Consider the following 24,451-nt stretch of genomic DNA (forward strand, 5'->3'; position numbering starts at 1 on the left):
AAATATTTTCCAAATTGAAAAAGATAGATGGATCAATGGCCTTTCGGTGCTAATATTGAATTTCATTCGAACGTTTATTGCACGTATAGTTAGTAGAGAGCACAATATTGAAGCATAGAGTTATTCCACAAATGTTATTGTGATACATAAAAGCACGTTTTTGTAAACAAAGTGGCGCGGTTCTAATTTACAAAATTCAATTAATTGCTGAACGAACGAACAATCAAATCAGTAAATTTTCAGTGGTTCAATGTTTATAGGGTGAAATGTCTATGTAAATATTTTCTGCTGGTATAACAAGTATATGCCCCAAATAGACGTGCACTCATTCATTGATAAGTCCGAAGTCAAAATTCCAATAAAGACGTATGCATGCGGTGTGCGGTACACAACATATGCAAAACGAACTTAATTTTATTTAAAGAAAAAAAAATCGAAAAATATAAATAAAGTCAAAATGGATGGATGTAGCGTCTAAGAAAACGAATGCTCAGAAGCTTTTCGGTGCAGCATAAAGGAGACATGTTTCACATTAAATGTCTCCTTCCATGTGTATATATCAGGTAGAGATGGGAATGCTCTTAAGTGAAACCAAACCGATTGAAATGGTATTGTAAGCAGACACAAATTTCAGTATCGGTACACCAGTAAATGTATCATTAGCATATGTATAGACTTTATACACATGGACAACTAGCTATCCGACATATACTTTCCTCTCACAGATGTACATATACAGAATCGTCTTAAAATATATATAATCCATGCTGCCGAGCTGATACCCCCGTAACATTATGTACAAATAAAAACAAGTCGAAATTGGAGGAGACGAAGGAAATGTAATGTATAGAGACGATAATCTGATTTTGCTAGAGACTTAAGGGAATTTATGGGAGAAATTTGTAATAAATATAAATGTAGTTAAGGCTATCGCTGTTCTGGAATGTTGCCGACAATATTTTCGTTACTTTGCCTCACTAGCTCGCTTTCATCGATGTCATTGTAGTCTATTCAATTTGGTGGAATATTTATCTCGTTTATGGACTTGGTGGCTATACGTACACGGTACATCATTAGGCTTTAAAAGATACGTGAGAACTCTAATAGTGTCGACGGTATACTTGCGGAAATTGTTCATTTTCTTTGCAAACTCTGAACTATATGCACTGCAAAATTTCCATACAATTTTGTGGAAATATTAAATTGAATTGCAGCATTGGGAATGTAATAAAAGAGACATACAGCGAACCAGTTGTTCGTTCACTTATTTAAAATTACTTGCTTGGGACTTACAAACTATGGTTATTTGGTATATAACCTATGGACCTATCTGGTTGCTCAGAATGCTACAAACTTATGAACCGTGCTTGAAATTCTCAATATTTTAAATCATTTTATGAATATCTTGTATGACTACCCACCATGCGTCACGTAGTCTTATGAAGACATTTTAAGACCTTATATATCTTACGGGAACGGTCCTAGGTACGATAAATGTTTTGAACTTTGGAAATTGAGTAACTTTTTTAATAAATTCGATTATATAGAATTATAACGTGGGTGGAACCATTGAATTCAATTCATTATTGAGATTGTCAGGAGGCACTATTTAGCTATAAGTAGGTAGTAGATACTTGAATTACAAAGATATGTTATCATCGTTGTTGTTAATAGGTTAGTAAGAAGATGTAACCAATTTAATAAGGCATAATACGCTTGCAGTCTGTAATATAACACAATTTCTTAACATCAATGACTTGAGTTTGCTGTGGAAATTTCTTCGTTTGAACACATTTTCAGCTTAACTGATTAAATCTCCTATTCATTACCTCAGCTGCCAGAGCCAGGATAATGGGATCACAGGAGGTACATGTAAAGAGAGGCAGTACAATATCACTTTCTTGTGCGGTAAATGTTCATGCGTCATCTGTGTCGTGGTAATTTCCAAAAAAAAAATTAATTTAAAAACTACTTTGTCTAATGATATTTCTCCAATGCTCTAGGTTTCATGGCTCATCGGTGGTTGACTTCGATTCAGCTCGTGGGGGTATCAGTTTAGAAACCGAAAAAACAGAAAGTGGAACGAGTAGTCGTTTGATGTTAACCAGAGCTGCATTGCGTGATTCGGGAAATTACACATGCGTTCCGGCTGGTGCAGTATCCGCTTCAGTTTTGGTATATGTCCTAAATGGTAAGTTGAAGCTGTTGCTGTATTTTGTTCGCTATGAATCGTTTGAGAAAATAAAAAAATAAATTGAAATGTCACGGAAATGCATGACCAGTCCGTCAAAAATTTAATTGCCATAAAATCCAATGGACAAACGTGTTCCTAAAAGTAGTTCATCATTGATGAATCATCAAGCAGTAAAATTAATTTTTCTTGAAATGTTTAATTTCATTTTACTTGGTTCGTAAACACACAGCCACAGGAACGAATTTCAATCTCAATTTAATTAACATCTTTCCAACATTGCTAATTAAAATTATTAATTCAAATTTAATCACTAAAATCATTGTCTGTAAACGTACGACAATTTGACTTAAAATCATCATTGCGTTGCTGTAAAAATCGATACCAATTTTTTTCCTCATCTGCATCACAGCATATAAATACGTAAAACAAAAAACCTTTTCACAGCATAAAAGTCGGGTTACACTATAAATTAAACCAACCATTTTGTTGCATAATAGCACAAATATTTGCATACTTTCCAACCCTTTGGCTTTGATTTTATAATTTAATTTAATTTAGCGAAATGAATTTACAATGAAATTTTAAATATTTTTCGAGATATTAAGCTTCCGGTTGTTTTACATGAATGAACGTTGTTCATTCTTCGTCGTTTTTTTTTTTTTTTTTTTTTTTTTTTAATGCAAACCATTTTGTATTAGAGGAACGAGTAGTGAAAGTAGTTTAAATAAATTCGCAAAGAAAGGAAGTTGTTATAAAACAATTTAAATTTCATTACATTTTTGTTTGCTATTGAATTTTTTTTGCCTTCGCCAACGTAATTTCAGCTAACTTCTAGTGTAATGAAATTTTGAAATTAATATGCGGAAGTTCGGTAATGTTTCTGTAATTGAAAACTTACTTAAGTACCATGGTGTGTTGTGTAGTAATTTATTCAATTAATTGCACATGAAAATCGTTCAAAGGGCTAATTCCCAATCATGGATGCGGTCTTATTCATATCCAATATTCTTAGAACGTCATATTGAATCACGACTTTAAAAATATTCTGATGTGCATAATATCTTACACAATAGAATAACCATGTTAATCTTATTGATATAATTCTAAATTAAGTAATTAAAAGTGGTCGCTCTTGTGGATGTCGGTATCAAAACATCTAATGGTCATTGACTACGAAAAACTAATTTTGAAAATCACAGCACAGGGACTAAAATGTGGAACAATAGTCGTAGTACGTAGTACCAATCACCATTTTTCACATCACCATTTTTATTGGTGGGAGACGATAGAGGTGGATTTTCCTCGTATATAAAGTGTCGACAATGTCGGCAATCCTTGTGATACCCTGATAAAAATATATGAGTGTCTAAATCGATGAAATCGTTGAAAAATTGGTAGAGGCTTCTGATAAGTGAGACGACATGTTAGGAAATGTTTGGTTATATAAGCTCAGAAAAGTCCAGGGAAGACAATTTTACAGGTACATCCGCTGCACCTACCCGGTTGGACTTGTTAAAGATTAGATTGTAGCAGTAAGTTTATCGAGCTTCGCAGACTATTTGGTAACGCAGATGAACATAATTTATGTTGCAATGAGTTAGGCGTGCTTAGACCTTTATTATGCTAAAAATACCTTTCCTAACTTATGTGCAAGTTGAAAACAAAGTAAAGGATACCGTCGGTGAACCTTAATGAGTTATACCCGACGTTTGGTTGAGAGTGTTCGGATAATTTTTTTCAGAATGCTCCACTCAAATACCTTTTGAATAACACCAAACTTGTCATAAATATTTTTGGTGATCTATAATATGTGACATTATCGATCTACAATCTATACCGCTATTTAAGAATTTTAGACTGGAAGGCAACTCATCTGTTATCTGCAACTAAGACAGAAAATAAATAAACAGCTCTAAGGTAACGTCGTCTTATGTGACAAAATTCATGTTCAAAAAAAGGAAGTCAAAGATTTTATATGTGTTTTAAAATGCACAATCGAAGTAACAGATTCATTATCAAATGAATTGCTTCCAGGGAAAGGTAATAATTGAGAAAGAGATAAATTTTGAAAAACTTGGTAAAATAAGAGGACGGGGAGGATGAGACGAAAAATTTCAGAAATAAGTGAATTCAAAAGTTTCAAAAACACTGAAGTAGTTTAAATATTTGACTCTTCCTAGTGTAAAAATATGGGATGTAATATGTAATTATTCATTTTTCGGGATTGCTAAAATCTTTTCTACTGTTTAGCACACATAAAAAGTGCCATTTTCGTAACTAAGCTGTTATCCTTGGCTTCTCTGATTTCTCTCACTTCGTATGTTATTTTAAACAGCAAATGAGTGAATAATCAGGGAAACGGAAAGCAACATGTTAGATATAAAAGTGTTCTTTTATGCCTTGGCGCCAAAATCGAGGTCAATTTTGGGATTTTTTTGTAGATTTTTTCCCTCCGCACGAAAATAGCTTAAATACATCGTCCAATCGAAGTACACAAATAACTATTTTATACTTGTGCAAAACAGTAACTAAAAACGTGAACAGAACACAAATAAGTTTTCCTAATGCACCAGCCTGTTAGTACAATACATTCATGTGGTACATTGAAGATAAGTTTCAATATTATCATTGGTAGAAAGCACTCTACATTCTACTGTATTTTCAATCAATTTGAAAATGTAGGTTAGCCTCGGTTTAATCAATAAGCATTTAACATTCGATCGAACACAACCAAACCGATCCCAGTACTTTTGAAATGTAATTCCTGGAAAGAGAGGTTTAATGAAGGTCCGTCCAATTAACGTGTAATAATATCACATTAAACATCATCAATATAATGGAAATGAATATTTCAATATCGGGTGTGTACTTTATATCAGGGCCTACTTTTTAGAAACTTTAAGAGAAAATCGAGAAATTCAAGAAACTTTGAGAAATTCAAGAAACTTCGAGAAATTCAAGAAATTTCGAGAAATATTTCTTGAATTTCTCAAAGTTTCTTGAATTTCTCGAATTCGAGAAATTTCAAGAAATTCCAGAAAATTCAAGAAATTCGGGAAACTTCGAGAAATTCAAGAAATTTCAAGAAACTAATTTCTCGAGTTTCTTGAAGTTTCTCGAATTTCTCGAATTCGAGAAATTTTAAGAAATTCGAGAAATTTCAAGAAATTCAAGAAATTAGTTTCCAAAAAGTAGGCCCTGCTTTATATTATGCACACAGAAAAAACTCACATTTTATTACAACAAAGTATTATATCAGCTGAAACAATTTTGTTAAAAATGCTTTTATACACCCAGGTGAGCATCCAGCCGCAATGCAAACAAGCAGCAGTGGTCCGTGCCCATCAAATATTGCACTCATTCTGCTATGTATTTTATCGATATGTCCATGTCATCGAACAACCATATCACAAACAATGTCCTGTATTCTAACATTGATTTGCAGATGATTTTTTCGACTAACAAAATTGTGCACAATTTTTTGTTATTTCGTGTAAATTTTGAAATCATTGTGATTGTTTTCACATTGTCACAATGGAACTATTATACATACACGGTTACGGTTTATATACATTATATACCACACTTTATTTATATATGGAGAACAAAAAAATGGAATCAAAATGGATATTTTTACTTGAAACTTTAAAATTAGGATGAAATAATAAAACCGATGAAGAAATCCACGGAGAAATAAAAATTTATAAAACGAAGTGAGTTGAATTGTAAATTTAAAAATGAAGAAAATTTATTTAAAAAGAAGAAAAAATTTACGAAGTATCCCTTTAAGGCATGTGAAAAATTGTTAATAAAAAAACCAAAAATTTTGAATCTTTTTTTATTTAAATAAAATAAAATGAAGAAGAAAATTATATAGAAAAAAAACCTATAGTTGTTAAACAAAAATAAAATAAAAAATTATAATTGAAAGCGCCTGGCGTAAAACATTAAAATAAATTTAAATGAGAGAACATAATCATTCCTTTCCGGTATATATAATTGTATTTAAAAAAAAAAGTGAACATTGAAATAAATGCCATTATAATAATTAAGAGCTTTCAAAAGCTTCGATTTACAACCAAACATATTTATATTGTAGTTGTTAAACACTGAAAGGATTTGTCGATAAATTAATTCGGTTGCTCAAAACCTTTGCTACGTTTGCTAGAATGTAAATAAAACACAGAGAGAGAGATAGAGGGAGATAGAGAGAGTTTTTATAATGATAGCGGTTGAAATGGTGAATGTTATTATTTTTCATTCTCAGTAAAGGATTGTCATTGTCAGACAGATAAAAAAAAATTATAATTAAATAACATTTACAGCAGTTACGTTTTCCCAGGGCTCAATCTCTAGCGTACACACAACGCACCACACCACCGCCCACCCAAAACCATCATAGCAAAAATATAAATAATCCCGTTTTCTGTGTATATACAATTCGATACCTCATACTCCCTTTTCTGCACAACATCAAATTATTTTAAATACATACCTTTCCCTGCATCTCTACCTATATATTTCGGTTTTCTCTGGAAAGAAAGAACGCAGAAAAAAAAGCGGAACATTTCTTTTGATCTAATTTTAATGATAACATTTTCTAAGGTGTGTGTGTGTGTATAAATATCGTAATTAACATGATATCCCTTCGATAAATATAAAGAAAAGCGAGAGGTTCTTTATATTTTGTTAATTTTATTCGCGGTGCGGTTATTGCTTTTGATTTTGAATAGAAACATAAAGGTATCGTTGAAGAAAATAACTTTTTTTTCTCAGTTATAAAAAAAGAGTTTTTTTTCATGTGGTATGGTGGTGGCACGGTTTGTGTGGATGTAGAATGTTTTATACTTGGAACATGGAATTTCATGGAACGTCGCATTTGATAGTATTACCCTTTCTAATTAAGGTCGTGTTCTTTGCATTTAAATATATATAGTCTCGTCTAGCATACACAAAAAGCATTTTTAACTGGTTCTCTGTTTTTTTTTTTTCGGATGTCTTTCATTTCATTATTATTTTGTTGTATAAAATGAACGTATACAAGCCGACTCAGCGTTTTACATATAACTATATATACTCCTAATACGTCCTATTGCAAAATTTTTCGGATGAAAATGAGAGAGTTTAACAAATTACCGACTGTAAATTCGATGCCGATTGAAATGGGTCTGGGGATAATCTAACAAAATTTGAAAATTACACGAGAAGAAAAAGCCATTGATAAATCCTAAGTCTTGTTATCGCAGTTTACATTTCGTTTACATATTCTCTGAATATTACCGAGATTTGTTTTTTTTTCCTTGAACCTCCCTGCTCACCCCCTCACATTTTGATTCGATTTTAGTTCATGGAAAGAAATGTTTGTTCTGTGGAAAAATATCTTCCGAATGTTGTTGGTAAGATGTTGGCAGCCGATAATAATCTATACAATATGGTCGATGTATGATGATGATGGCATTATTATGCGAATGTTTTGAGCTCAAAGCTTTGATGTAGAGTATAGGAAATGGATTTCTTTCAAGTTTCCATCCACAATGCAAGCGTTTGATGGTAGCGCATTTTTCGATTTTTTTTTTTGGTATACTTTGTAAATTGGTATTTTACTTTCCGAGTACACAAACTTGTTATGAACCACATTGATTTTCTGTCATGTATAATATTACGCTTTGTCCCCCGATCACGGTTATCTTAGTGCATTCGAGTTTGCTGACCTTAATGTCGATATTGTTGTTGGAAATACTTTAGCAAGTTTTGGTATTTGTTGAAAGGAAATAGCAACCTGAGATGAACTTATGATATTTCGATAAGATCGATGCAAAACATTCTCGGGAACAAAAAGAAAATTGTTCGACTGCTTCAGAGAAAAATTCACTCAAATTTCAATGAAATCCGTTTAAACCCCACTCAGATTCCCCTTAACTTTTCAGTGGACGCAAGAAGTATTTTCAATAAACACAATAAAGTAGTGTGAGCTGTCTTGCACCAATTGGGTCAGTTATTTCTACTTCAGCTCCTTTGAGTTTGAAATATTTTATCGACGTACCATGGTATACTTGAGAAACAATATATTGCACATATTCATAAAATGATAAGCTCTACAGCTCCCAACTTAGCTTCCAACCCCGTCAGTTTTTCGATGTAATTCAAATAACTAAAGCTGTAACTACCCTCCCTAATAACTTTGTACAGATACATGAACAGACGTTTTGAAATACGCTCTGGCTTAATGTTGTAGATGTCTGTGTGTTTGATAACTGGGAAAAAAGCTGACAGTAGCTTCTTGTTAAGTTTTTTTTTGCATTGAAATTTTAATTTCCGAAAGCAAATATATCTTAAGGTAGAATGCATTTTATAACCCCTATCCCGAGGAAGTAACAAAATAATAATAAAGAAAATATATTAAAAGGAATTATCGTTTTGAACGCCGTAAAGGGTATTGTAAATATTGTAAAAAGATTTAATTGAATATTTTCTAGTAGTTAAGCGCAAGGAAAATTGAAGAAGAAAATTATAGTAAGATCATGTAATTTAAAATAAAAAAGAAAGAAGACGAGAAGAGGAGATCCAACTACATACGTATTGTGTAGTCATAGACTTAAAAATAATAAATGATGAAATGTTACAAAAATTTAACACAACAAAAGAAACCCAAAAATAAAACTTCTATGTAGATGTGATTATTGATTTAAAAGAAAAAGGAAAAAATAAAGTAATAATGTCACAAACATTTATTAATTAAAAAATAAACAAAAGGCAATTTTTATTCCGCTTGCAGTTAAAAATAAATCGAAGCTATAAAAGGAAATCTACCAACAGGAATCGCTATCTGAATTGGACCTTATATAACCGTTTTTGTATATATAAATTCACCATCATCGAAACGAGGTAAGACGAAACAAAATGTATGTATATATATACCGGCACACAATTAACAGAAGCTCTCTGTATACAATAGCACACCTTTATGAAAATTCAATTTCCGTTTCCCATTTCCGGGTTCCTGTTCACAATCAAATTCTATCTCCATTTTCTTATGCAATTATTTCGTTGAAGTTGACTGGATATTTCTGTTAGCGGCACACTGTTGTGTGTATTATACGAACATGGTTAACGTACAATATATAGGATGCTTCTAATCACCTTCAACATTGGAATAGTTTATTATTGCGGAATCACTAAATAGGACTTCATTTGGATTATGATTACAAAGTACGGAAACAAATTAAAGAATATGCAGCTGATACAGACGCTTCGTTGAGATGATGCGAATTTGCGAGCTGAAATTTAATTAAATTGGGATGGGATTGTGCTTTTGTGGAATGTCGAAATGCGGGGGAATGTAGTAACAATTATGATCAAATACAAATAATTTTGAGAATTATGTTTCATGTCTCTGTACTTTGCTGAAGTACGATGATATGCTAATTACCCATCCTTCCGTCTAATTTGATATGAATGGTTGTCTGTTGGCATTTGTGTGAAGCAACAAATAAATATACAAAAACTTTGAACAATCGAAATTCAAGTTGATCTGCTAACGACACCAAAGCGATGAGCTTCTGGCTAGTGGAGTCTCATAGGGGACATCTTAGACGAATTATATATAGATTGGAAATTACGAACAAAATTACGTAAAAATTGTGTCCCCGACATGAAAAACGAAATATTTGATAGTGTGAGAATTGGTGGGCAAATTACCGCAAATAATTCGATTGTTTTACTTCACAAATCTGTTGAATTAAAAATATTGTAACAATTACCTTGGGGATGAAGTTGGAAACTTTCAGAGACGGGAAGTGTACCCCAAGAATTAATAAATACGCGAACGGTCTTGGCGAGGGTATTTGTGATTTTTTTTTCGAATTCACTCAGTTTTGCCACGATTCATAAAAAATCACTTGAAAGCTGCGACCTTTTGTCTACTCTTAAGCCACACTAGAAAAAACGCGTCTGCACGTCTGTATTTTTACGGTAAATTAATGATAAATTGTACTGAGTATTAAACAACAACAAAACTTTACATTCGCGATACGGAATTTTCAAAATACTAAACTAACAACTACCAAAAATGTCAACGATAGAAAGGGCAGCGCCGGGTTTTTTTATGTTACGATGTAGCAATGGACTAAATGCAACAGTAGAACTCACCCACAGCACGAGGCTCTAAAAACATTGAAAGGATTTTTGAAAAGACTTGAAAAGAACAAAATAACAGAGCTGAAATGCCTACAAAGAGGTACTGAAAGGGGCTGAGATGCCTATAAATTTAAGAAGCTGAAATGCCTATAAATTTAAGAAACTTAAGCTGAAATGCCTACGAATAAACGCTTAAGAATTCACAGCCAAAACGGTTACAAATAAAAAGTGAAACAGGTAAACAAGAATTCACAGGTAAAATGTCTACAAATTCAAAGGCAGAATTTCTACAAATTCAATGAATAAACGTCTCCGAATTCAAAGAATCAACAGTTAAAATTCTTATAAATCCAAAAACAAACAGAGCAAGAAAGCTCTTCCCTTACCCTCATGGATCACGTAACGTGAAAACAATGAAGCAAAAACGCTCTTTCGACCTCGGGATTCAGTGGCGGTCTGAGGCTAGCGTGATCCAGCCATCATCAGTTGTTTCCACTGATCCCTTCCCTCCCAAGACAGCCGTGAGTCTGCAACGTTGAACGAGTAGCTGACAAACTCACTAAAAATTGCCATCTACTGATGAAAAGTTTGGAAAGTAGTGGGAAAGCTGCTAAGAAATTCAACCCAAAAAACGCAGCGAAAACAATCATTCACAATCATTCACAAATTCAGACAAAATTAAAACAATAACTTAATCTACATAAAATCGTACGAAATCTGCATCTTAAATAAAATAATGTTGGGGACACATTTTACCGTACTAGGCAGGTAGGAATAATTCGTCTAACGGGGACATCCATAAATCCATCTATAGACAAGAGGAGGAAGAGAATTGAAAGTAAAAACTTAAAAAAAGTGAAAGAAAACTGAAAACTGATATTCCGTATCTCACAACATATAGCAACTTACGGAGAGTATCAACGGAGATAACTCGCAAAGAATTTTCCAATTGACAGAAAGAGCAGTTGTTGTGATTTCTAAATGATTCCACTCAAAATTTGTTTATCAAACGAACATGTAGACTATATTGATATTTCTTTCCAAGTCACGAGCGCGTGACTAACAAAAATCTAGACTTCTATTTTAAGGGCTAAAGCTTGTGCAAAATTCACAAACCTAACCCACAAAAGTTGTTAAACAAAAGCTGACTCGATTTATAAAGGTCACCATATAGCAAAACTAATAATCAAAATATTGAAGTGATAGATTTTGTATCAAGCAATACATGACCTATTTTACTAAGTGAAGTAATAGATTTTATAAGTCTCTTAGCCTTCGACTAAGGATTACAATCACCAACTCGTCAAAATAAACATTTGGACACAGTTACATTATGTTTATTAAGGATTTTGTTGTGATAAGCTTGCCGTTTCTGAAACCTCACTACGCGGACCTGTGAGTGTTTGTGTACTGAATGCTCAACATTACTGACAACCAAAGGGTCGATGCCTTAGAAGTCTGCAGAGCGATATTATGTTTTATGATCGGGCCAATCTACTATCTACATCGATCTCTGCATTGCATATTGTGTAAAAATCAAAGCAATAAAAATAAAATCGATTCGGTTGCAATAACTTTTCGTATTGAGCAGGTCACTGTTTTCATAGCATCTTTTCAAAAGAAATTGGTTTTCAATTTGATTTTCACCCTAGAGAATGTCCTATCACAACACTTCATTCATTTGAGGCTTCTGTGACTATAAAGATGAACAAAAACTTTTTCTGAACAAAACGGAGAATTGACTTTACAATAAACGACATCCGAAAAAAGATCAAACTGGAAAACTATTGGAAAAATATAATTGAGTAAAAACGACAACGAAATAAATAATTGAAATGAAGTCTTACTCGATATCCATTTCTCGTACTGTATCGTATTTCTCGTACTGACAATTCATTTCATCAACACAGTTATGGTCGACGAAAAACATCATTTTTATTCCATGCCGAGTTTTATTCGTTACACCATACAGTTCACAGTCGAAAGACTTCCTTTTAGTATATACAATGCAATACAAAACTTGGATTCATTTCATTGAACGGTCTCTTTTTACACTATACGAAATTCATTTATCTTTAGTCATGATTTATTGTCAGCTGCGTAAATATTAGGTCATTCATCTGCTCGGCACGCAATTGCCGCAACTAAGGCTGCCTAATGAAAATGTGGTATTCAACCGTAAAAATTTTAATTTGCGAAATATAGATAAATTACCCCTCGCCCAGAGCCATCTTCCGCTGATACCACATCGAATGAAATTTCCGGTTTGACAAATTGTCGAATACGTTCCACCATCAGATCATGAAACGATGGATGTAAGCGATAGACAGAACCATCGACACCAACCTGAAGATGGTATACCAGATGACTATTTTAAACGATTCTTAATCAATTTTCTCTCACCGTCACACTTGGTTCATCAATTTTATTGATTAAAGCAGCAACACCTGCCGACAGTAAATGTGCAGCTCGACTCGAAACGCATTGACATATGTAGCGAACATTGACACAGTCCTGTGGTGTTGCATGGTGTAAGCGCAAAATGTCCATTATATGCATACACTTGGTATACGTTCCTGACTCGTCAGATTCAATCTCCGATATGTACTTCGTTAAGAATTCTCCCCGAGTTCTCAACGGCTCCGAATCCTGTCCCTTAAATAGTAAACCCTTTGCTGTCAGACGTTGTATAGCTAATTGGACTATCTCCCCCATATACATCCCTGAAATCATTTTTTCAAATCTAAAATTGAAAGTTGAATTTGAATGTCTTCATAAGCAGTAGGTTCATTTGATTTTACATTTCACTGCCACGATTCGTACTATGGAAATCAACATCTCTGTCATAATCGGTTCGAACAAAATCCAAAACGCCACTTTCACCTAAACCAGCCCATTCTGTACTTATTACGGTACGAGTCCCCGGCGGACCGCTATAGTTTTCTACATTTTCAATTTTCTCGACGTAACATGCATTTGTCCCCGTTCCTGTGTTAGATTTTTCATAAATGAAAATGAATCTTCATCGTTTCGAATTTAACGCACCAACTACAACCCCTATCCTGCAATTTTGGTAATTCCAAGCACATGAGACCAATGTACCAGCAGTATCGTTCAAAATTGCACGTACAACAACATTGATGTCCTGAAAACAACTTTTTTAGTTCAATTTTTGATGAAAAATGTCTCGTCCTACCCCTCGTCTGGCAATAGCGGAATTAAGTAAATGAACCACATCTTCGCCAACTACATCTGAACAGTGGAATCCTTTCGCCCATTTGACCATCAAAGCTTTTTCTAAAGCTAGCTGCTTTATTTCAAAAGAAAATGAAAATCCTAACGGCAAACGTTCGGAGGTAATATCCTGTTCCTAATTATTTGGATGGGTCTCAATATAATTAACGTTATGAAACTTTTAATAGTTTTATACCTTCACAAAGTTTGCCAGACAGTCAGCGATATGATCAAACAGCTGTTTACCGGTACCTAGCATTAATGCCTCTGATATGCCATAAGTCTTCGACTGAACTTTAAAATCTTTTTCACCGTTAAGATGGATAAGAAGGACACGGAAATTCGTTCCACCCAGATCGAGAGCGAGAAACTTTCCGCGTTCTGAAATTCATGAATTTAACATTATGGGTTACGGATACGAAGAAGAAGTTTCGTATACTCATATTTCATGTGGGAGACATCAATTGATTTTGCCGTTTAACTAACCCGTATCTCTTTTACCGTTAAATTTTCATTAAAATAAATTTTCGTATAAAACTTTCAGAGTAGACATTTTCATTATACGTGTGGTCGGTCATAGTCCTGTTCCCTTCACTGTATAAATTACAGACATAAATTCAATTTAAAGTTAATGGCACTACAAAAAAGCAGTGTTTAAACACGAAAATTTTAATGTTGAAAACGAAAAATAGCTAAACTGAAACCCTTAATCATCAGAAGTCAATGCGTAATGTACGGGCAATTTATAACTCTATTAATCACTAGACTTGACAGTTTTCAAAACTTACCTTCACCATTCGGCAAGTTGTTTATAAATGTTTCGTAGCATTTTATATCTGCGTTAATGTTTTCTGCCTTACTGAGCCCTCTATTCACCTCTTTCAAGACTAGTTTTACAAGCTTTGACATTGTATTGTCATCTATAATCAGCTCTTGGCACTCTGCTTGAATCTAGAAGAAAATATGGAAAATATTCCCATCTAAGATGCATTTTATCATATGCAAGTAGTTTGATGAAATGAATAAGTTATTTAGAATGAATTTGCCAAGGTATCGAACAACTGAAATTCAAGCCACATCCGATCCGAATGATCGATGGCTCAATAGAATCGTTAGTCTCCCCTGACAATTATGTGGAATTATGTAGAGTTGTAAAAGGGATCTGTGTCACATGTTGAAAAATATTTCTTTGTGAACTAAAAGTTGAATTATTTCGCCAATAAACAGACGATTTGTTTAGAAGTGTGCAGGTTTATAGTGCTTAGAAAGACGCTGCGATACATACCCAAAAAAGGTCAAAAGGTCCGTGTGTGGAAGCGCTGGATATTGAAAATAAGTATATTATTTTCGGTTTCGGAATCTCTTCGACAGCAGCGACCAAACAAGTTTTACAATGGATAGTAGAGAGTAGTCCACCAGGAGTCCAACGATACTATGGAAGCCGTTGGCCGTCGCTGTCCAAGGTTGTGACAGGAAATTGAGAAAATTTGATTACGCCGGCGAACTTCTAAGGGCTCATCTGCCGCCATAAAGCAGCTAAAAAACGAAAAACGGTACTACGGGTCTCTACTTTCCAATTATACCAAACACGCGTGGGTAGAGACGCGACGAATGTATTTTTTATTAGTAAATGTGACACTCAGTAAGTCTTTGTGAAGAATAATTATGGAGGGAAAAAAATGCCAGAAAATTCATTCCAACAGTCTTCATCCTCTTTCTTCGCATTGAATGTGATAAAATAGTAAATCACTCTTCAAATTGAGCCCTGAAACTGTTTTTACTGGCAACACTAATGACTCTTCGTAGTCAATGCGAAGAAAGAGGATGAAGACTGTTGGAATGAATTTTCTGGCATTTTTTTCCCTCCATAATTATTCTTCACATAGACTACTTGGTGGACTACTCTCTACTATCCATTGTCAAACTTGTTTGGTCGCTGCTGTCCGAAACCGAAAACAATATACTGATTTTCAATGTCCAGCGCTTCCACACACGGACCTTTTGACCTTCTTTGGGTATGTATCGCAGCGTCTTTCTAAGCACTATAAACCTGCACACTTCCAAATAAATCGTGTGTTTATTGGCGAAATAATTCAACTTTTAGTTCACAAAGAAATATTTTTCAACATGTGACACAGATCACTTTTACAACTCTACTGCTAAAAACAAAAGACAACCAGAAAAAAGTTGTTTCACATAATTGTTCGGATCGGATGTGGCTTGAATTTCATTTTCATTCAAGCTGGATCAAGTTTTCGCAAATTCATTCTTCAGAATAACAGAGAAATCAACAAAGTCTACTACTTCATAGCATATCAACTTTTTAGTTGTAGAAAACAATGAACTTGTCTCATAAGGACAGTTATCGAATCTATTACTTCATTTGATTTGATCATTTTCGTAAGACTAAAATCAAATCTTTCACATTAATTTTAACATTAATTTTGCTGCAACATTCATTGTTTGGACCTGATCATTAATTGTTGTCCTTGTTTTCGATAACAGATGATTTGATGACCTTGCATCTTTAATTGAAGCTTGTATTTCTCTTCAATTGATAACAATATTAAATGTAGCTACAACATATTACAATTCGATATTCGAAACATCAAGACATATGGTTTCCACTCGGATATTAATTCTGCAGTCATTTCCTTAGAGCTTTCTAACTAAATTCTGGCATTTTAACATATTTTTTTATGAGTGTGGGTAGCGTATCATTCATAATCGTCAGAATAAAGAAACTTCGAATGTCAACTGCTCTAAGATATAAAATATTGACAGTAGCAAATTGTATATATTGCCGCTGTGTCTGGAGGTGTCAGCGGAAATAATTTTTCTCTGGATAATTTTTTATTTCGACTTCAATAAAAATCACATCTTATTATAAAGATTGTATATACAATTTCTCCACAAAAAGCCATCGAAGCAATTCAGATGCCGTGTTCAGATGCACAGCACACTGATATAAAATGCAACATTTTTACGAATACCGACAGGAAATCTATGACAATGAAGAAAAACTTATATTTATCAGACCGATTGAGATAGTGACAAAATAATAACGAGCATATTGTGGTGTTTCATTCTTTGTTTAGGCTACACTACCATTGGTAGTCTACCAACATTTTAGTATATCTTATTTTCTGTATAAACTTTGTGTATAACTTTGTCGGTCCCTGATGTCACAGATACATTGAACATTTTAATTAATAGTTCAATGTAAATATACCAACTGGTTTTACTGAAGTAATTATCCGAGTAACTGTCATCCGAACTGATCAATTAAAACAATTTGCTTAAAGCAAATGCTGAATGTATGAAGAATGAAGAGTCACATTTGAAATGGACCTATGCTCTGTAATGTTTTACCCAAGTTTCCAAAATTGTCAATTCAACATTGAATACGTTGCATCAGGAATAAACATTAATAATTGATTATTATTTAGATATGGAACATTGCAACGGGGGTGCTTAAAGTAAAAACTTTTTAACCAACCTGTGGCGATACTCCTTCAGTTTTAGCCATTTTCATACAGTACGAAACACCTTCAGTTAACCGAATAACTTTTATCAACTCTTCATCTAATGTTACTTAATTAAAATATTAAAAGTTTTCACCATTTAATCAACTCGTTCGAGAAAGTCGAGCTGAATTCACACTATATGTGTGTATCACAAGAGCACCGAATATACGACTGGTTTATCAAAAATTTAAATTGAGTTATGTGGAAGTCAATTGAATTAGATAATGACTAAATAAAACTGTACAACCAGATAACAATTTAGAAATGAAATTCGATGGAACGAATTTTTCGTTAATATGGGTGTGATGAAAGTGAATGTTGGATTTGTCAGTCAGTTGTTGACTGAAGAAACAATCACTTTACAAGAAAAACTTTTTTAAGCCTGAGAGACTCATTCACCAGTTCATCGTCTACAGTGAGACTAGACAAAGTTTAAATGAATTAAATATCTAAATTGAATTAAATTAGTTTTACATGGTGGCGGGTCGAAAGTGGTTCGTTTCATCGAATTTAATGAACTTTCAACAGCTGTATCATTTAAAATCGATTACAAAACTCGGGATAAACGTGAAAGTTAAGTTTGCGTGACTTTATGGACCTCGGCTTCGCCTCGGATGAATAAAATCACACAAAACTCAATTTTTCAATGTTTTATTCCTTGTAATGTAAATGACTATTGCATGTTATCTACATTGAAAATCATACTTTTCATGTTTCGGCGCGTTTAACATTTAGAATCGTTTATATAAGTCTCGGTGTAAAAAATGAAAAGTCGCGTTTAGATGGGTCTATTCACCTCGTTTTTTCCTTCGAATCAGAAAATGTATACGAAAACTGTACCTTTCAGCTTTAAATCTTTATTAACGTTTTACAAACGAGAAACTTATCTAAAAAATGTGTTACTTCTTCCAGGGCCTATTATTGGGAATTTTATTACCTTTCTCTAATTTCAGTAAATTAAATTCCAAACAATAGGCCCTGACTTCTTTAGTTTAAAGCTTAGATTTTGACTTTGTTCAACAGGTGTCCTGAGGTTGTTTTGTTCGAAAATCTTCTACTTCAATGGTTTTTGAAACACCATATTAAAGGAGCTCAACGCTTTTGTCGTCGTTGAAAATGCATTCATTCGCCGTTACGGGGAAAAATTCTTTGCCAAACATCAAAAATCAAAATTTCATGATGAATTTTTAACAAACTTTGGCAAAAGAAAATTGTGAATGTCATTCAAACAAGCCTCATTTGTCATTCAAATTTATAAGGAAATGTTTTGTCTATAAAACACTAGGGGTGTGCAATGGGTTAGGGATCCCTAGATGTCAAAAATCGATTTGAATTTTTTTTAAAAATTGATTTACAACTTGCGTAAAATCAAAGAAGCTAAATTTTCGAGTTTTCGGTTGCCCACATATTTTGACCTCTACCAAAAATTTACTTTGAGATTTTTGTTAGCTGATTAGTCTTATTCGACTAATTGGGGTCCAATTTAACTGGAAAAAATAAAAACCGTAAGACGTTTGTCGAAAAAGTATGTTTCGTGAGTCGTCAAAGTTCGCTGACTATGAAAAATTGAGTGGATCTTCAACTTGAAAGTTCTTAAATTCATCTGGAAAATGATTAAATTTTTGCTCGAGTGGGCCACTCAATTTTTCATAGTCGGCGAACTTTGACGACTCACGAAACATACTTTTTCGACAAACTTCTTTCGGTTTTTATTTTTTCCAGTTAAATTGGACCCCAATTAGTCGAATACAATCGCTAAACCGAACTGGTGTGCATACGTTATTTTGCACCAGCTGGTCACATACAATTCCAAATGGGTCCAGCTGGTGCAAAATAACGTATGCACACCAGTTCGGTTTAGCGATTGTAAGACTAATCAGCTAAAAAAATTTAAAAGTAAATTTTTGGTTAGAGGTCAAAATTTGTGGGCAACTGAAAACTCGAAAATTTAGCTTCTTTGATTTTACGTAAGTTGTAAATCAATTTTAAAAAAATTTTAAAATCGATTTTTGACATCTAGGGATGAAAACAATTTTTTGTGGACTAAGCCAGTCTCGGTTCCTAACCCATCGCACACCCCTAATAAAACACTTTTAGATTGCATTATCGATTTGCTGGAAATGTACCTAATATTGATTCGAAAATTTGTGAACTGCAAACGCATTTATGTTAAATAGATATGTTAAAACTGTCGGTAGCTATTCTCGATTCCGAAACGGTACAGCAAAATGTCTGCATCATGGCACCACGCTAGTAAAACGCTGTGACGCAAGTCCACTCTATACAAAAATTTATCTGTTAGTACGAAAAACAGACAGGTAATGGCTCCATTACCTATCAGTTTTTAGGGAGGTAATGTGATTTTTCGCACACGCAGATGAAATATAGTACCTAACCCTTGCCGTCGGCTGAGATCAGGCTATAAACTTCCCACTGGCCAAAATAAAGATTTGGAAGCAGGTAGGTAATGTACTATTTAAAAAAAATTAGATACTAAGGAACTAAGGTACAAGGTCAACGAGCTATCGAGCACGTTAAAATTGGTTAAAATTCGGCCGAGATATTGCATTTCAAAGTATAGAATTTTGTGTGGAAATGATCAGATTTGACCTATTCTGAAGTGACGCTGTATGAGTATCATTTTCCTTCGAGGTGAATATTTTACCACTATTATTTCTGTGCAAGGTGCGATGGTGTATTTGGACAGTTGAAAGTGATGAAATGATGATCTTTCAGAATACCCAATCATTTTTTTCTTTTAAATCAAGCACATGAATACAAATTGATTAATTCTGATGAATGATTTATATTTTGTTGAAATTTTGTAGAAAGCGTTGCAAGCGCATGCTTAAAGTCCAAGTGTTGTAAATTTGAAAATCAAGATTAGTAGATTATTCACCTCTGTCCACATGTTTATTTAGACACTTGGGGAGTTATTGCATGAGCCTAAGGCGAATGGTATAACCCCAAGTGTCTAAATAAACATTTGGACAGAGGTGAATACGCTATTACGAACTGATCCATCCGAAAGAGAACAGATTTAGTTGTGTACACGTAAATATTACAGCAAATAATTTATGTCTTACAATTCATGTAGTAGTTCCACTTCCCGCAACTCCCACTGCAAACATTTTCAATAAGCTAAAATGTCCATTGCATCAATTCAAAGTTGTGTTTAAAAAAAATTAAATAGTGTCCAGACCATGACCTATAACACATCAAACTACATATTCTTTCACAACTTTAGAAGAATTCACCGATTTTACTTCAACTTCAAATGAAGTGGATAAAAGAGAGTTGGAAATTCTTTTCCAACATTTTAAGTGAAAACCAATTACGAGTAAGAGTTTTCAAATCGGAAACATCGATTTTTTCCGAATAAAATTCATCACATCTCAATTTAATGATTTCTGAACAGGGCATGCGAACGTTTGTCCAGGAGTTTTGTGCAAATAGTTCAAAACATGGAGTTCGGTATTTTATAGAACGCGGGAGGCATTGGACTGAAAGGTTCGTTTTTCATTTAAAATTTAATATAATGTGTCCTATTAAAGTTTTTAATATTTTTGCAAAATCCAAACCAGACTGTGGTGGGTTACCGCTTTCTCTTTATCGGTGGAAAGACTGGCTTGAAAGTCAAATTTCATTGAGTTTTGCTGATAAACCAAAACTCATTTCGGATATTCCGTTTCCCACGGTAACTGCTTTACACAAACGTTTTATCAATGCTCGCATTCACCTGCGCTCGGTGGGGCTGAACGACCTTTAAATAAAAGTGTAAGGTAACATCCCGGGTTTTTCATAAGTGAGTTGGAGGAGGGAAGTGCTATTCAAGTAAACAAGTTTTAGCAAAATCCCCTGAGCTGTTTCTGAGAACCAGCATCAGCGCCAGCCAGGGCTTGTGAAACACTGAGGACTTAAGACTGACATTGGAATTGATAGAGGGACAAATTCTAAGACTTACAATGTAAAAATTGTTGCTCTCGACATTATCTTCATAGAGCAATAGCAGCTGAAAGTCAAAATTTCACTATATTGAAAGACTGATATCTCCCTTACGAAGCAACTGAGGAAGTCTCTAAATGGTAATCGAAGACTAGTTTTGCAATCCCTTTCGAATAGCAAAACAAATATTTTTGAATCGAAGTTCTCTGTTACATTTTAAGAAATTGTACTGTCAGGCTACTCTCGGCAAACTTTGGCCACTTCTATACCTTTCTGGTAGGATTATTTCATATCAATGTGTTGCTAATGTGATAGCCTGGGGTCTCGGCTTTACAACAATACCAAATATGCCATGCTTGATCCTGTACAAGAAATATTGATGAAAGAGTATCACATGTTAAAATTGATAAACTTTCCAAGATATTGCATTCAAAGTATAGATTTTTGTATGGAAATGGTCAGGTTTGACCCATTCTGAAATGCTGAATTTTACCAACTTTCACATTATGAAGCTGTTACACGCTTTTAAGAAAAATCTATATCTATAAATCTTTGCTATATATTTGTTGTCCTCATCATCTGCCATTTGTGGCGCAATTTGTTTATAATATGAACAACTCGTTGTAAAATTAAATTATTGCGTATCGGAGCTTTGAGCACCCTTTCTGATATCAATACTTTTGTAAGAAAAGAACTTGCATCACCCTTCCTCTTCTATGAGGTTTTTGTCTGATGTAATATCGCGCATTTTGTAAACAAAAGATATTATTTGAAGAAACACAATTTTCCGGCATGTGTGTATTGTTGGAAATATCTGAATTAAATATTTGAAATAGAATTTTAATTGCAATTAGTTTGCAGAGTTGTGGATTGCTCTAATGTACATACTTTATATAATGCGCAAAAGAGACTATGAAATTTTCGAGAATATCTTTGAGAGCTTTCGGTAAGCTTTTCCGTACACTCTTTGAAAATGTAGAAATAATTTATTTTGAAGTAAATTTGCAAATCAATTTACTTAAGGTGCTGTTGTTGAAACTATAACAATAGAATCTCATATGTGACACTCTGAATTTTATATCACACGCGTCTCACTAGTAAAGTTATCGAATATGTTACTCTATTAGGTGTAAGACACGTTTTGGTACGCCCCTATCGTTTAAAAATCTACGATGTTTATCACTGTGTTTCGCTCAAATTATGCAAAACCCTAGAGGATAAATGCAGCGCTAGGTCAGGGACTATTCTTGACTTGACTTTAAGAAATTCAGCAGTTCTGCTTTTGAGATCTTTGTCAAACTTTCAAAACTTTTAAGAAACTTTTAAGAAATTTGTTTTAAGAGGTTCCGAGCGTTCAGCTCAGACACAAACCAAAAATTGAAGAAAAAATAGCAATATTTAGATTAGATTAGATTAGATTAGATGGGAGGGTGTAAGCCCAGCACCTAAGCCTCAGATGGGCCTGTTGTGCTATTGTACAAGTCTCTTGATCATATGGACTGTGATTTTACATCATATCTCTCCCGACTTAGATTGTTCACAAATCGACCGTGTGTTAACGTCCCATACGTTGTGAATTCTCCAAGCCGTGGGTGGTATGCGAATACCACAACCATCACTAATTGACCTGTACATTTTCCCAAAGATGGCGCTATCAACATTGTCATGTTGTAGCTCTTTCTACTATTGACATTATGTCGATATGGTTTCTTTTATGGAGAAAGCGAATGTTGGGTTTTTTGATATTTCCGACTTTGTTACGGTTACGGCTATTAGTTTTAGGTAATAGCAAGTGTCTAATCACCATAGGCCATGAGTTGCCTCTTCGTATAAATCGCCATGCCACCATGTGACTGAACTCGTTCTGGCGTTGCAGGTTGTAGCGTTTGAATGATTCGTATTTCGTCATATCCCTTGACATCCATACAACGTATCAATCAATAGATCTGTTAAACCTCGCGGTCATTTTGGAGTACAAGATAGTTTCTGTATCTTGGGATTGTACCACAGCAAACTTGTAAAAATTTGCTATGTGGTTTTGGGGTGTCAAATGAGAACCCGAAGCGTTTGTACCTTACCTGCACTAAAATTGACTGCCAGATGCCATACGGCAATGTGTCATTTTCGTACATTAATCGAGCACGTAATTTAGCATTAGCTTCATAGCAATATTTAGGAACATAAATCTGTAAGACTAAAGTAGGAAAACACATTCTGATGAGGCGAAATACTTAATTTGGCCTTACTTTACCGAAATGTGGTCTCACATTATCACTTTTTAGAGTTCTATTCAATAAATTTTGCTATTAAAATCACCTCTGCAAGAGTACAGAATTTAAACTTTAGGTACACACTTCTATGCATTTAATTAAAAAATTCACAAAAAAGTAACACTAATACGTTGTTGCACACATTTTTCACTGAAATTTGGTTCGACATTCTTAAAATTTGAGCATTTACCGTCACTATTAAATTTAAAAACTGTTTATTGTGTTAAAATCAGCCATTTTTCAATTTCGACACCGCGTCCTTGTTCACTTCGAAAAATTTCGTGAATGCTTGATGACATATTAAAACTTCGAAACGTGCAAACTAACCGTACTTTTAAAAAGAAAAACGGAAAAATAAAAATTTGAAAATGACAACAAAGAAATACATAACATCTCATGTTTCAAACGTACGACGGATGAATGTGCGGTGATATTAATTTATGCTTCCGAGTTTTCGCTTAAACAACCGTAAAAATTGTTAAAATTTCTAGAAATCCTAATAAAGACAATGAAGACATATGAGCACGACACAGAAAATTCCTCGTTTACAATTTCCGGTCGGCATATAGTTGATCTGAACCATATATTTGGCGAGGTTCAGAGAATGAACTCGCATTCGTCTACTTGCAATCAACTATTTTCTTATTCCCCATTCACTTGCATGAAGGTCATGTTACCGATTCTTCGTTCGTAACCAACATTACTTCAATATTCCGAAGATACAGAACTTTATTTTACCTGGAAAACATACTAATTCCAGAGGTGGTGTTATCTAACATGCAGAAACAATTAAGTTAAAACGAATATACCAAGCCAAACAAACAGAGTATAGAGCATAGTTACTCTTCCCTTTCCCATGGATCGCGTGAAGCGAGAGTGGAGATAAAATGCTGTTTCGACCTCCGGATACAGTCGCGGTCAGAGGTTAGCGTGGTCTAACCATCTTCAGTCCATAATTATCCAAAATTGCTAAATTGTTCTTTAGCCTGGATATATTAATCAATCCATGAAGGCCATGTTAACAATTTTATTTTAGTCAGTTTGCCCGTATATAAAGTAAGGCTCGAAATACCAATTCATTTTCGTAATAATCTAACTAGCATTAGATATAGATTGAACGCATTGTAATTAATCTAATAATTTTT

The 24,451-nt window shown here is 33.9% G+C and overlaps 2 protein-coding genes across 8 annotated transcripts in view; one reads left to right on the top strand and one right to left on the bottom strand.

Moving 5' to 3' along the window:
* LOC119081026 (zwei Ig domain protein zig-8-like) overlaps positions 1-6,737 on the top strand; it is a 141,853-nt gene extending 135,116 nt beyond the window's left edge. For all 7 annotated transcript variants that reach the window (XM_037189712.1, XM_037189717.1, XM_037189715.1 and 4 more), the window contains 3 exons: positions 1,835-1,937; positions 2,004-2,191; positions 5,492-6,737. In XM_037189712.1, the coding sequence (XP_037045607.1) occupies positions 1,835-1,937; positions 2,004-2,191; positions 5,492-5,643 (443 nt within the window). In that variant the 3' untranslated portion in view covers positions 5,644-6,737. The remainder of the gene's footprint in view (positions 1-1,834; positions 1,938-2,003; positions 2,192-5,491) is intronic.
* Positions 6,738-12,110: 5,373 nt separating this feature from the next.
* On the bottom strand, positions 12,111-17,280 carry LOC119081039 (hexokinase type 2-like). The gene is made up of 9 exons (XM_037189739.1): positions 17,064-17,280; positions 14,353-14,515; positions 13,761-13,945; positions 13,527-13,700; positions 13,376-13,475; positions 13,132-13,318; positions 12,734-13,073; positions 12,545-12,676; positions 12,111-12,484 (listed from the first exon to the last, which is right to left on the bottom strand). Exons 1-9 carry the CDS (start codon positions 17,097-17,099, stop codon positions 12,443-12,445), a joined length of 1,359 nt encoding a protein of 452 aa, XP_037045634.1. The 5' UTR covers positions 17,100-17,280; the 3' UTR covers positions 12,111-12,442.
* Between the last annotated feature and the right edge of the window lie 7,171 nt (positions 17,281-24,451).

This window comes from Bradysia coprophila, unplaced genomic scaffold (genome assembly GCF_014529535.1).
Source record: "Bradysia coprophila strain Holo2 unplaced genomic scaffold, BU_Bcop_v1 contig_350, whole genome shotgun sequence".
In the NCBI taxonomy this organism is placed as follows: domain Eukaryota; kingdom Metazoa; phylum Arthropoda; class Insecta; order Diptera; family Sciaridae; genus Bradysia; species Bradysia coprophila.

Coding starts and splice junctions, on each gene's coding strand:
- LOC119081039 (XM_037189739.1), bottom strand. CDS start 17,099: ATGAAAATGGCTAAAACTGAAGGAGTATCGCCACAG. Junction 14,516..17,063: donor CTGAAGGAGTATCGCCACAG/GTTGGTTAAAAA, acceptor ATTTTCTTCTAG/ATTCAAGCAGAGTGCCAAGA. Junction 12,485..12,544: donor AAGATGGCTCTGGGCGAGGG/GTAATTTATCTA, acceptor CATTTTCATTAG/GCAGCCTTAGTTGCGGCAAT.